The 12,970-nt window shown below is 34.9% G+C and overlaps 1 protein-coding gene across 2 annotated transcripts in view; it reads right to left on the bottom strand.

Annotated features, from left to right (window-relative positions):
* Positions 1 to 7,882: 7,882 nt before the first annotated feature.
* Positions 7,883 to 12,970, bottom strand: part of LOC144974612 (uncharacterized) — a 41,905-nt gene continuing 36,817 nt past the window's right edge. For both annotated transcript variants that reach the window (XM_078917643.1, XM_078917644.1), the window contains exons 11-13: positions 11,901 to 11,959; positions 10,788 to 10,886; positions 7,883 to 9,663 (exon numbers count right to left, since the gene is read on the bottom strand). In XM_078917643.1, the coding sequence (XP_078773769.1) occupies positions 9,583 to 9,663; positions 10,788 to 10,886; positions 11,901 to 11,959 (239 nt within the window). In that variant the 3' untranslated portion in view covers positions 7,883 to 9,582. The remainder of the gene's footprint in view (positions 9,664 to 10,787; positions 10,887 to 11,900; positions 11,960 to 12,970) is intronic.

Here is a 12,970-nt window from a genome sequence, read left to right as displayed (position 1 = left end):
TAGATGTACAATTAAAAGGACTTGAGGAAAAAGTAAGACAAGGAGAAATGATTCAAATAGGGAACAGGTGTAGTTTCAAAGAGCACACTATCAGTGTACTTAGTTTGAGATCGCCTAAAACTAAAAGTCTCAACCAGACACCAGCACAAGTCCCCACTAAGAGGAACACACTCAAATGTTTACATATCATATGTTTAAAATAACAGTACATAAGAGAGATGATTTACAAGGAAAACAATATCATCTTCAAAAACTATAACTATACATTCGACTGCTTCCCTCCCAGCCAAGGACTCCGGCCATGGTCACGACAAAACTAAGTAATCTCATTTCAAGACAAAGACAGAAAGCAATTGGAAAACAGATAACAGGGGGATAGAAGACACAGTAAGGACCTCCCTGCCCACTATGGGAGGTCGGAAACCCCAAAAAGGCAGCGCCTGTAAAAAGGAAGAAAATGAGATAGTCAAATATTCCAGATATACAATTGAAAGAACACGAGAATACGTGAGACATAGGGCAATGGCTCAATTAGGGAACAGATGTAGATTCCAAGAGCTTACCATAAATGTATTTACCTCGTTTGAGATCACCTAAAAGTCTCATCATTAATTAAAGGGTTTGTTGTCCTGTGATATCGACCATATTACGTGGCTAGTCTCAAACCATCTAAAAGTTCCACACTGAACGTTTGTTTGTTTGTTTCTAAGGATTTTACGACGTTTACAACACTTTAAGGTCATATCAGCGCCAGTAAAAAGGAAGAAAATGGGATAGTAAAAAGTTCTAGAATTACAATTAAAGTGGCCAAGAAAAGGGAAGAAAAAAGGGGTGTAGATTCCAAGAGCAAAATATCAAAGTACTTAGTTTGAGATCACCTAAAAGTCTCATCCAGACACAAGCACAGGTCCCGTCTAAGAGGAATACACTCAATTTTTTACAAATCATATATAATAAGTATAAAAAATAATACAGTGCATAAAAGAAAGATGATTTACAAGGGAAAAAAAATATCATCTCCCAAAACTAACTATACATTTGACTGTTTCCCTCTCAGCCAGGGTATCCGGCCAGGACCAGGACAAAACCAAGAAATCTCATTCCAAGACAATGACAGAGATACAGGGTGATAGAAGACACAGTATGTACCTCCCTGCCCGCTATGGACGGTCAGGAACCCCACCCAGCCACACTGAACGAATATACTCCAATGATTACATAAGAAATATATATAAGGACCTACGAGGATTTATAATAAAAATATCTTTATTGTCCGCGAAGGCAATCTATGAAAAATAAATAAAATCATCTCTCACAAAAAAAAAAACCCCCAATAAAATGAAAGCAAAAACAATCTGATTCACTCTCAGTAGAAAAAACTCCAGTCAGGGCCCATATGAAAGCAAATAGTTTCATTTCAGAACAAAAACACAAAACAATATTATGGAAATGACAAACAGGTTAAGCGGGATAAAAGTGATAGAAAGGCGGTGCGCTAGTGAAGAATTCATTGATCCCAGGGAGGGCCTAAGGGGAATACCATATACAGTCCACTCCGGATAATCGCAACTCGGTTAATCGCAACATTTCCCAAGAAATGGAATTAATGCTATATAAAGGTCACTGGTTAATTGCAACAAACTTCGGTTAATCGCAACAAATTTTCGTCCTAAAATAGAGGTAAATTCAATAAATCAATCAAACAAAATATCATGATTAAATTTCATCATGGAAGAAATCGTAATGGGTTGAAAAATCGAGGGTGAGCAGGATTTAATGCTACATTAGTGTTTCACCATTCTAATTGAGACAAAAGAGGGCGTGGCTTTGTAGTATGGGTTTATGATGTCATCTGTGGCCATTAAATAGGAGGCGAGGGGGCTGGGCATAGATTTTACAACAGGTAACAATGAATGACAGTTGTAAAAAGAGACTGAGCGTTATCCTTTGTTTTGGGATTGACTACTGTGCATTGTGACAAACAAGTTTGGTAAGAGCTTATTGTCTCTCATTACCGCTAATCTCTTTGACTCTTAAAAATGTTGAGAGCAAATGAGTGAAAGTTAATCCACTCTGAATAAGATGTCTACTTGCACCAAAGCTTCTTTTGCTTGTCGAAATGAACACAGGAATGCCATATGGTTTTTGTTTCATTCAAATTGCTATGTCTGTGGTGGACAAAGAACTTTGTTTACAACTACTTGTTTAAGTTTAGCATATATATGTGTAAAATGTTGCAATCGCGGACAGGAAACTCAACTTCGGTTAATTCAACTTTGGTTAATCGCAACATTATCGCTGATCCCAAGGTGTTGCGATTATCCGGATTGGACTGTAAATCTATATCATGTCTTCACACGGCTTTGACAGTCGCTGCTTCTATCTATCGATAGACAAGTTATACGTCAATAAGATGAAATTATAGAACATATGTGAACTGTGGATTGGTCCCCATACACAGGGTTACCACAGAACTGATAATGATGATGATGATGACGATGATGATAATGATGATGATGACGATGATGATGACAACTTGATGATTTCCAAACGATAAGGATTCAATGACAAAATCATAAATGTCAATAGTAGTAAGCAGATCGATATGTAAATGTAAACAACAATACAGGCAATATAGAGTGTGGTTCAGAGATGGAATGAGTGAAAATATTAGAAAACTATGTCCATGGTGTTGCCACGGAATTTCTAAGAATATAAGTAAATAGCAAGAGTTTTAGTACCTGACAGGCAACTTGTACTGTATGAAAAAGACACTTTTTTCATATAAGTGAATTAAACAAGGTCAACCATGAATAAGCAACATATATTTCTTTGTTTGTTTTGTTTTTAAGGGTTTTACGGCGCTTGCAACACATTTAGGTCATATCAGCACCAGTAAAAAGGAAGAAAATGGATAGTAAAAAGTTCTAGAATTACAATTAAAGCACCCAAGAAAAGGTAAGACAAAGGGGAACTGGGAACAAATAGGGATCAGATGTAGATTCCAAGAGCATACCACGAATGTACTTAGTTTGAGATCACCTATAAGTCTCATCCGGACACAAGCACAAAATCCAACAGAGAGGAATACACTCAAATGCTTACATTATACACTAAAAATAACAAATATAATAATACATAACAGAGAGATGATTTACAAGGAAAAAAATATCATCTCCCAAAACAATAACTATGCATTTGACTGTTTCCCTCCCAGCCAAGACTCCAACCAGGGCCAGGACAAAATCAAGTAACCTCATTTCAAGACAAAGACAGAAAGCATGTTGGAAAACAGATATAAGGGGATAGAAGACACAGTATGGACCTCCCTGCCCGCTATTAGTGCGGGGCGGTCCTTGGCAAGCTTAAGGACCACGGTCCTACGGTCCCTGGGAAATGAAAACCGCAAGGACCGGTCCTTTTCGACATTGAACATTCCTGAGAGACTGTTGGAAGTTCGAACCGTTTTGACCTTTGGGACCGTGGGATCGTTCATTCTTGAACCGTTAAAGACCGCTACACGATGAAAACCGTGGTCTACAGGAGTAAAACACACGGAGTAGTCACACTCATTTCAAATTGTAACCTAATTAGAGAAGAGGGGTGATGCCTTCTTTATTTGCTCACCGTACTTCATTGTTACTTCGATAATTTAATAAAATTTGAAATTTATCCCCATTAACGGAGATAATGGCATCGCCCAAGGCGTTGATTGAGTTGTTCGTGGCGTTGATACACACACGCAACTCCTACCCCCCCCCCCCCCACACTCACACACACATTAGAGGGCAGCGAGCATTGAAGAGTAAGAGAGAGACGTGAAGTTATAATAAGAGGGGGTGGATGCGGTAATAAGTTAATAAGTAATAAGTGGGGTCCATGGTGACTTTTCGCCAGATCTAACAAACCCAGCTACCCATTCACTGAGTAGACAGGGATTCAGAAAAAACTCGACTGCACCCGGGATCGATCTCTGGCCCTTTGCGTATAAAGAGAGTGCTCTATCAACTGAGCTATCGGGGTCCCCAAATATTCTATTGGACTTTTTTAAAATACAGACGTTATAACTGGGTTTTTTGGAAGGAAGAAACTAATGAAACTCATATTTTAATATTATTGTATTATTTTAAATGACAACAATGCGATAGAAAGGAGTGGTGACAAGAGATCTAGGTTCGACACACACACACACACACACACACACAAACACACACATCTTTAGTAGTCACATGCATTTCAAACAATAACCCATTAGAGAAGAGGGGTCATGCCTTCATCATAGATCATTGTCATTGCGATCATTATGGTGTAGTAAATTTTGAAATTTACCCCGTATAATGGAATCGTCCAAGGCGTGTGCCTCCTGTTCCCCCCATCTCACACACGAAAGGGCGGTTTGCGGAGTGGAGGGAGGTGGTCGTCTGCCTCTATGGTCGTCTGTGTCGTTTAGTGTATGGCAAAGGGGGTGGGTGCGATTAATTAAGTGGGATGGGTGGTGATTGGTGGAAGATAGGCAACCGAGGCAACGAATCGCTGGGGAGGTAGTATGGCGCGAGACCGTTGAAAGGTGATAAGAAGTGAGGACCGCCGCCGGTCTTCCACTATGGGACTGGTCCCCGGTTCACAGCTAAAAGACCGTGGGACCGGTCCAAGGACCGGTCCTCAGCGCGGCACTACCCGCTATGGGAGGTCAGGATCCCCACACAGATATAATTCTTTAATCATGTATTCAGCAGCATGATATAAATATAATGATAAAGCGTCCATGATCAGAGATGGAATATCCAAGAATATACTTTTATCAGATGAAAAAGTTTGACACGGCAAATCAGTGGAAAATTTACGAGAAAATCCTAAAATCCCAAAATTCTGCGGATCCACGGAAGATTATCATCACTGTGAATCACTAGAGAATGCTCAAAATCACTGCAAGTTAGGTAACTCATAGTCAAGACTTCCTCCTTTTAAAAACACTGTTTTGTCTGTTTCAATTTATATGATGCACCAAGATTAAGTGAACATGTGTGTTTTTATGCTTTTATGTTTTTAAGGGTTTTACGGCGCTTGCAACACATTTAAGGTCATATCAGCGCCAGTAAAAAGGAAGAAAATGGGATAGTAAAAAGTTCTAGAATTACAATTAAATCTTAAAAGAAAAGGTGAGACAAAGGGGAATTGGTTCAAATAGGGAACAGATGTAGATTCCAAGAGCATACCGTCAAAGTACTTAGTTTGAGATCACCTAAAAGTCTCTTCCAGACACAAGCACAGGTCCCGACTAAGGAATACACTCAAATGTTTACAAATCATATAGTATAATATGTAAACTAAACATAATACAATGCATAATGGAGAGATGATTTACAAGGAAAAAAATTTCATCTCCCAAAACTCTAACTATACATTTGACTGTCTCCATCCCAGCTAGAGTATCCGGCCAGGGCCTGGACAAAACCAAGTAATCTCATTCCAAGACAAAGGCAGAAAGCAAGTTGGAAAAGAGATATAGGGGGATAGAAGACACAGCAAGTACCTCCCTACCCACTATGGGAATGCACCAAGATTAAGTGGACATGTATAAAGCACCATTTAACTCTGAGGTTTCCAGCATTTTCTAATGTTACAGTAATGCAAACATTGCTGCTTGAAGCTAGAAGAAATAAATTACAATGGAATGGAAGCTTTAATTTAATTAACGAAGACTTAAATTAACGAATATGAATAATGTGAGATTCCATTCCATTCAACTATTGTTATTTAATTTTACACTATAATTAACCATGCTTACTTATAATAATTCTCCCAATTATCAATTGCCCACAAGTCATTTTATATGCAACCATGCATCTCCCATTGATACAATCAGATAACATTATCACTTCATACACTCTCTTCACCAATATGTCAGAAGTTGAATGTGGTTCAATAATAATAATAATAATAATAATAATAATAATAATAATAATAATAATAATAATAATAATAATAATAATACAATAATAATAATAATAATAATAATAATAATAATAATAATAATAATAATAATAATAATAATAATAATAATAATAATAATAATGCTGATGATGATAATAATATTATACAGTTTTTCTTAATAAATCATAAGATTTCAAAAGTATATACAATTAAGAAGAAAATCATTCATCAATTTCCATACAGAAAGATTGAATACGAGATCAAAAAGAAATGTATTGAAATAAGATTTGAATGAGTCTGTGTCGTTAACGTGTCTGATGTATGCAGCATTCTAGAGAAAAGGTGTTTTGTGTTTTTAAGGGTTTTACGGCGCTTGCAACACATTAAGGTCATAGCAGCGCCAGTAAAAAGGAAGAAAATGGGATAGTAAAAAAGTTCTAGAATTACAATTAAAGCACCCAAGAAAAACTAAGACATAGGGGAATTGGGAACAAATAGGGATCAGATGTAGATTCCACGAGCATACCATCAATGTACTTAGTCTGAGATCATCTATAAGTCTCACCCAGACACAAGCACAAGATCCAACAAAGAGGAATACACTCAAATGCTTACATTATACATTCAAAATAACAAATATAATAATACATAACAGAGAGATGATTTACAAGGAAAAAAATATCATCTCCCAAACAATAACTGTGCATTTGACTGTTTCCCTCCCAGCTAGGACTCGGGCCAGGGTCGGGACAAAACCAAGCAATCTCATACCAAGACAAAGACAGAAAGCATGTTGGAAAACAGATATAAGGGGATAGAAGACACGGTAAGTACCTCCCTGCCCACTGTGGAGGTAGGGAACCCCACCCAGGTATATGTATATGTATATGTCCATGTGTATATTTGTGTATGCACATTTGTCCATGTATGTGTATATGTGTATATATATATATATAATATATATATATATATATAAATATATATATATATATATATATATATATATATATATATATATATATATATATATATATATATGTATATATATATATAAATGTACATTTATTAATTTACTTATTATTTTTTATTGCCATTGTGAAGCCCTATTGACCGTTGTAAATGGAAAATGGCGCTATATAAATCTCCCATTACATTACATTACAGTACATAATAGCAGCACCAATTCTGAGACAAAAGTTTACATATTATGCAATCTTTTCTAACAGTGCTGATGGTGACAAAAAGGGAAAAAGGAGGAAAATTATGAATGGTTTTATATATGCCACATGTTTACTTCACTAACCCCCCACTTTTAGAGCCATTGAGATGATAAACTACTCTAGCTATCTTCTGGATAGTAGGGAAGCTGCACCAGTTTTTTCCAACACACATCAAATCTCTCGTAGCCAGAAAATTTGATTGAGGAAAATGTCATTTTTTTTAAAGAAGGAAATTCCTCCTCTGACACAAAAATCGTGGATTTCTGCGGATCCAAGGAAAAGCACCAGCACTGTTCTAATTTACCCAAGCCACTATCCACAAATAGGTTTGAGGTGAGTTTTTAAAAATTAAATTGAGTCTTAAAACATGATTGAGTAAACAAATCAACATAAAGTACATGGTGGAATATTTATCATTACACCCCTCACTTTTGGGAGAAAACAAATTCACACCAAATTGTTTACTTGCCAACATAACACCATAATACATCCTTGTCATCTCCTTGTCTACAGTGTAAACACGATAACTTGCACCTATATTTTAACCAATTTTACGATAATTTTAATCATTGTTTTGATGTAGGGAAAATCCGAAACATTAACAGTAACAGACATTTGTCTAATTTCATCAAATGAAACGGAACATTTCTTCACCTTCATTTTCATCTAGGGGGGAAACCTATTACACAATTTAAAAAAAATAACAAAAAAATTCAACATTCAGTAAATTCAATTCTGTACACAGCTGATTTATTGACTGATAGTAAAAAGAAAAAAAACAAAAAAAACCCAGTGTAAATGAATTAGAGTGCAAAATTAATAATGATGCAAAATAACATTGAGCTCATATAAATTACTTGTAAAATCAAGCAATTAAAACAAGGTAGATGACAAGCGGTATGACAACATTTTCAAAAGGAATTTATTTCGAAATAAATTGAATTATTTAAAGAAATTTTTTAAAAAAGGATTCTTGTATTCCTGAATGCCGAAATCTAAACTAGTTCCTGTAACCCGTTTGGTAGAGCATGGAATTTGTTTTGAATTCTAAATGTAAGCGTGCAAGAAACAATTTATATAGATAAAGTGTAAATCACAAAAGCAGAGATATCAGTGGTTATAAATAAAATGGAAAAGTCTTGGGACACAATCTAAAAGCTGTCACTGACGATGACTATGACTTCGACCAGCCACAATGCTGATGGAAAAAATAAATAATTAGAAAGTGTTGGTCATTACAATAATGAAAAGGAGAAAATAGAGATGGGGTGGGCACAACATTCTCTTAATCTCTAGTTAAGTTAACTTTACAAAAAGAGCTCTATAAAAAAAAAAAAAGGAATGGCTAACCCACAAATGGCACTGTAGATGGTGCTTTTTGAAGCTTGAAAAGTACCCAAAAAAAATAAATAAATAAAAATAAAAACAACAAAATAATGAAAAAACAAAGCCCTAACAATGATGAGCTTGAGGCACGTTCAAGTTTCTGTTTGTTTGTTTGTTGCTTTAGGTCTCTTCCAACACAATTGAGGTGATATGAGAGACCGCTGAAACAAAAAAACAAGCAATCTAACAAGTTTAACCAATGAAGACATAGATATGCAAAACTCTCAAGGCCTATATATTCATTCACCATGTAAATGTGAATCAAAGGGAAGCCAAAAAACGTAAAATCATTTGTCTCTCTGTTTATTCGTGTGAAGCTTAAATTCGATGTTGTTAATGCTTGTCACAAAATTAACAGGACAATGAGTTCAAGACCTCCATTAAGCATTGTATGGAAAGGCACAGAAAATAATTGACCCATCCCAAATATTAATTTATGCAAAAGCTCTTACACAACCAGGAGGGACCAAAAAGATAGAATCAAGTAAGTATAGTGCTATTAAATAAAAAGAATCATTATACATGGGAACCCTTTTATTATTTGTAAAGAAACAAGGTGTGCAATAACCATTCATGTCCACACAGGTTAGGTTTGTATTTAGTCAATTATAATTGAACTACTACGAAAGTTTGGCAATATAAGCTCAATCATGTATGAAAATGAATTTGACTCACAAAGACATTTATTCAACAAAAAATCAAAGCTTTGATCTCTTTTACAGAAAAATAAAAACCTGAAATGACAAAGAAATTCGCCAACAAGACGTTAACAAACTCCATAACTGTAAGGGAGACAAGAAAATGGAATTCCATCAAAAAAAAAAAAAAGGTTAAAAGACAAATTAGATCAATTTTAACAAATGAAATCTGTAGATCATCAAAACCAATAATGAGTTGTCTAAATTTATCAATCTTGATATGATCAATAAAAACAAAGTTTAAGACTGATTCACCAAGAAAACAATTGCATTAGATATGTATTTGATTTAACTTGGTCAAGACTGTTTGGACTGCATTGGATCCTCACAGTGAATGATCTTCATCAGCGAGTGCCAGCACGACTCTGGACTGAATTACGCACCAGCTGAATTGTCTTCCAGGGATCTATATTGACATTTCCAGCCTAATGAACAAATCAAAAGAGAAAATGAAGAAAACGTAAATGTTGAACTCAATAGATGAAATGATCGACAAATATCAATGTTTTGATCAAAATTAGAATAATTTATTAGTGTAATCTTATTAAGCTGAATCAATAAACAAGGACTTAATTCAACGTTAGCACAGGTGTGAGAGCACTCGCTTCACGCATGAAGTGACGGAGATTGATCCCGGGTAAAGTTGAGTTATTCTTCTGTCTACCCAGCAGTGATTGCGTTATATCTGGCGGAATGTACTTTGAAATAGACTAGTGTCCTATCTAAAGGGTAGCAAGCAATTGCTATTGTCCATTTCACACAATGCAAACCAGAATGAACTCCAGTTCCATGAGCTTAATGGCTATGAGGACCTGCTTTTTTTAAAATTCAGGGCTACTTAAAATACAAATCTGATAATTCAGATAATTGAAAGCATATTAACTGCCTTTAAAAAAAAAAAAAAAAAAAATATATCAAATCTGCCTTTGATTTAAGCAATCCATGGCTGGACTGAATTATTTTTTCTTATCAAGAGTTCTCTAATTATCTATCTGATGCAACTGCAGGTCAAACCATCTTCATCAAAAGGGCAGAGGCAGTGATGTGACATAAGCTTTATAAAGACCCAAGTTGAACATCTGTTACTGCTATCTTGGTGAAAAAGATATGATATGATGTCAGGATAGGGTAAAATATAACTCTGCCTTGAAAGATTTAACATCATTAGTTTGTGCTCTTTATCAGTGGATTGACATATTTCATCAAAAATAACATGATCGACAAACAGCTTGAGCTTTTTTGTTTTTAATACACACTGCAATTTCCACTAAACATGCTCAAAGTTTTTTACAATGGGTTCCTAGCCGATGAAATACTTAACGTGTAGAACAAGACAAGACGCCTGTTGGGTGACATATCATTTTTTCCCCGAAAGAGACAATGCTGTTAACAGCCAGGTACTCATTTTACACCTGAGTTAGGTGAGAGAATGTGAGTGAAGAGCCTTTTCCAAGGACTCAACTATGCACCGCTCAAAGCAGGACTCAAACTCTGGACGTTATGAACTGAAGGTGATTGTCATACAACAAGACCACATAGCCACACTTACAGTAAACAATTCCAACGAACTTATATCAGCTCTGTTATCTGTGACAGGGCCCCTGGTAATGATTCGTGCATAGGCTGGTATTTTACCCTCCATCTTGCCCTGTAAAAAAACAAAAAAAACAGAAAAACGTAGAAGTACCTTAATATTGATTTGTCCTAAATGCAAATAGTAAAAAATTGAAAGAAAAATAACAAGTAAGCAATGAATAATGAAAAAAAAAGTATGAATACATTGTTCCCATATTATAAGAAATATTTATAGAGAAGATTTGAATATTCATTTGTAACTATCATAAATTGGGAAATTGCATAAATACATGGGTAGGTGGCATAGTGGTTAACATACCCCCTTCCTAACCTGAGGCACAGAGCTGAGTTCTGCAGATCTATTATTCACCCAACAGTAAATGGGTTGCAACAAAACTGGCAAAACAAGTTAGATAGAAAGGAACTGGTCACCCATTCACATCAAGATGTTGATCCAGGACTTTGCCTTGCCTTGCTACCAAGGCATTCTCCATTATCAATTCAAACATGGGACTCACTTTACTTCACTACTATTTGATACATATTAAGTTTGTGGTTGTAACTGGCCTTGTGGACAAAAAAAAAAAAAAAAATAAATAAATTTAAAACAAAAATAAATTGTATGACAAGTGGATTACCAAGGAAGACAGAAAAACACAAAAGATTAAGATTACAAGACATGGCTGGAATCTTATTTTTCGTCTGAAATTGTGCTGATGGTGAGAAACTGTGAAAAAGGATGAAAATTGGGAAAATCTGATGAAAGTAACGCATACAATTTCTCTAGTTATTTGAACTTCTTAATTTTAATAAGTTTTAGTGTCGGTATGTTATAAAAAGGACCTTTTGTTACAGCCTGACATTCAGATTACAGTGCGCTTATTGATTTCTCCCCAAAGCATAATCACATACAGTGAGTACTGTGACACTGATAAAAAAAAACCAACAAAAAAAAAAAACCAAACCAACAAAAATAAATAAATAAACGTAAAACATTTGTCTATGTTTTGGAGCAACTTCTGAACTTGGTATGTTTTTATTATTTTTTCTCTTTCCAATATTAATATAGAAGTCCATATTAACTCACCAATGCTGGGTATCCCAAGCCCATAGAATAGCAAAACACATGCTCATCGTCAAGGAATGCTGAAATTGACGAAGAAGGAACAAAATATTGTGTTTTCGAAGTACAATAAATGTTATTCTTATAAAGCCTTTTCAAATAAAAAAACGTGCCCCACTCAGCTATTTTCATAAAAACGAAAGAAGAGAAGATAAAAATACTAATCAACACAAAATCAGAAAGGACTGAAAAATATGAATTTATGTAATAACAAAAATAAAGGGATCAACATGAAATGACATTGAAAAGAATTTGGTAACTCGAGGTGGGAAAATGGATTGGGCATTGATTATACTGTAACCAACAGGTCGTGGGTTCAACCTCCACTTCAGGCAATTTCATTATTTTCTCTGAGCAAGATTATAAACCCCCAATTCGATCATTTGGACAACATGGGTGATTATTGTTGACTTGAGACATTTTTTTTATGGATTACTCAAATCCTTTAAATTTATACCCAAAAAAAAATCAAAGATACCAACAATATTATCTGTGCATTCTCTGTTGTTTGACAGCTTATCATGCCGTCACATTTTAAATTGTTTGAATGTGAGGATACCCATCTCTTTTTTAATATGTTCATAGGACTCAATCAATAAACAGCCAAGAAAAAGAGCATAAAATCAAGTTAAATACAGACCAAAAATAAAAATAATAATTACTTTATATGGATGGAATTAAAGACAAATGGATTACCCCATGATTTTCTTACACTTTATTTTTAGAATGTCTAAGTTAAGTTTCATTTGAGCACACAACGGTCTATGTTAAGTTTCATTCAAGCACACGATGCCATTGTTTCATGTTAAACCTTTTATCAACCGCATCATCTCACCCAAAAAAATTTCTATGGAAGAATATAGGTACACCAATTTAGTGTCAAGCATTAAAGAAAAAATTGACACAGTTTCATTTTTAAAATCTGTATCACACTAAAAAGCATAATATCCATCATTCTTTATACATATTTTCTCTTTAAAATGATTCCGAATTGAGGTGGTACAGTTTAATTTTGAAAAAAATATTTCTGAGTG

Source organism: Berghia stephanieae, chromosome 6 (assembly GCF_034508935.2).
Source record: "Berghia stephanieae isolate SIO BIC M18660-M18661 chromosome 6, UCSD_Bste_1.3, whole genome shotgun sequence".
NCBI classification, from domain to species: Eukaryota; Metazoa; Mollusca; class Gastropoda; order Nudibranchia; family Aeolidiidae; genus Berghia; species Berghia stephanieae.
Note: the sequence above shows the minus strand (reverse complement) of the source record. Positions and strands in the feature narration are given on the sequence as shown.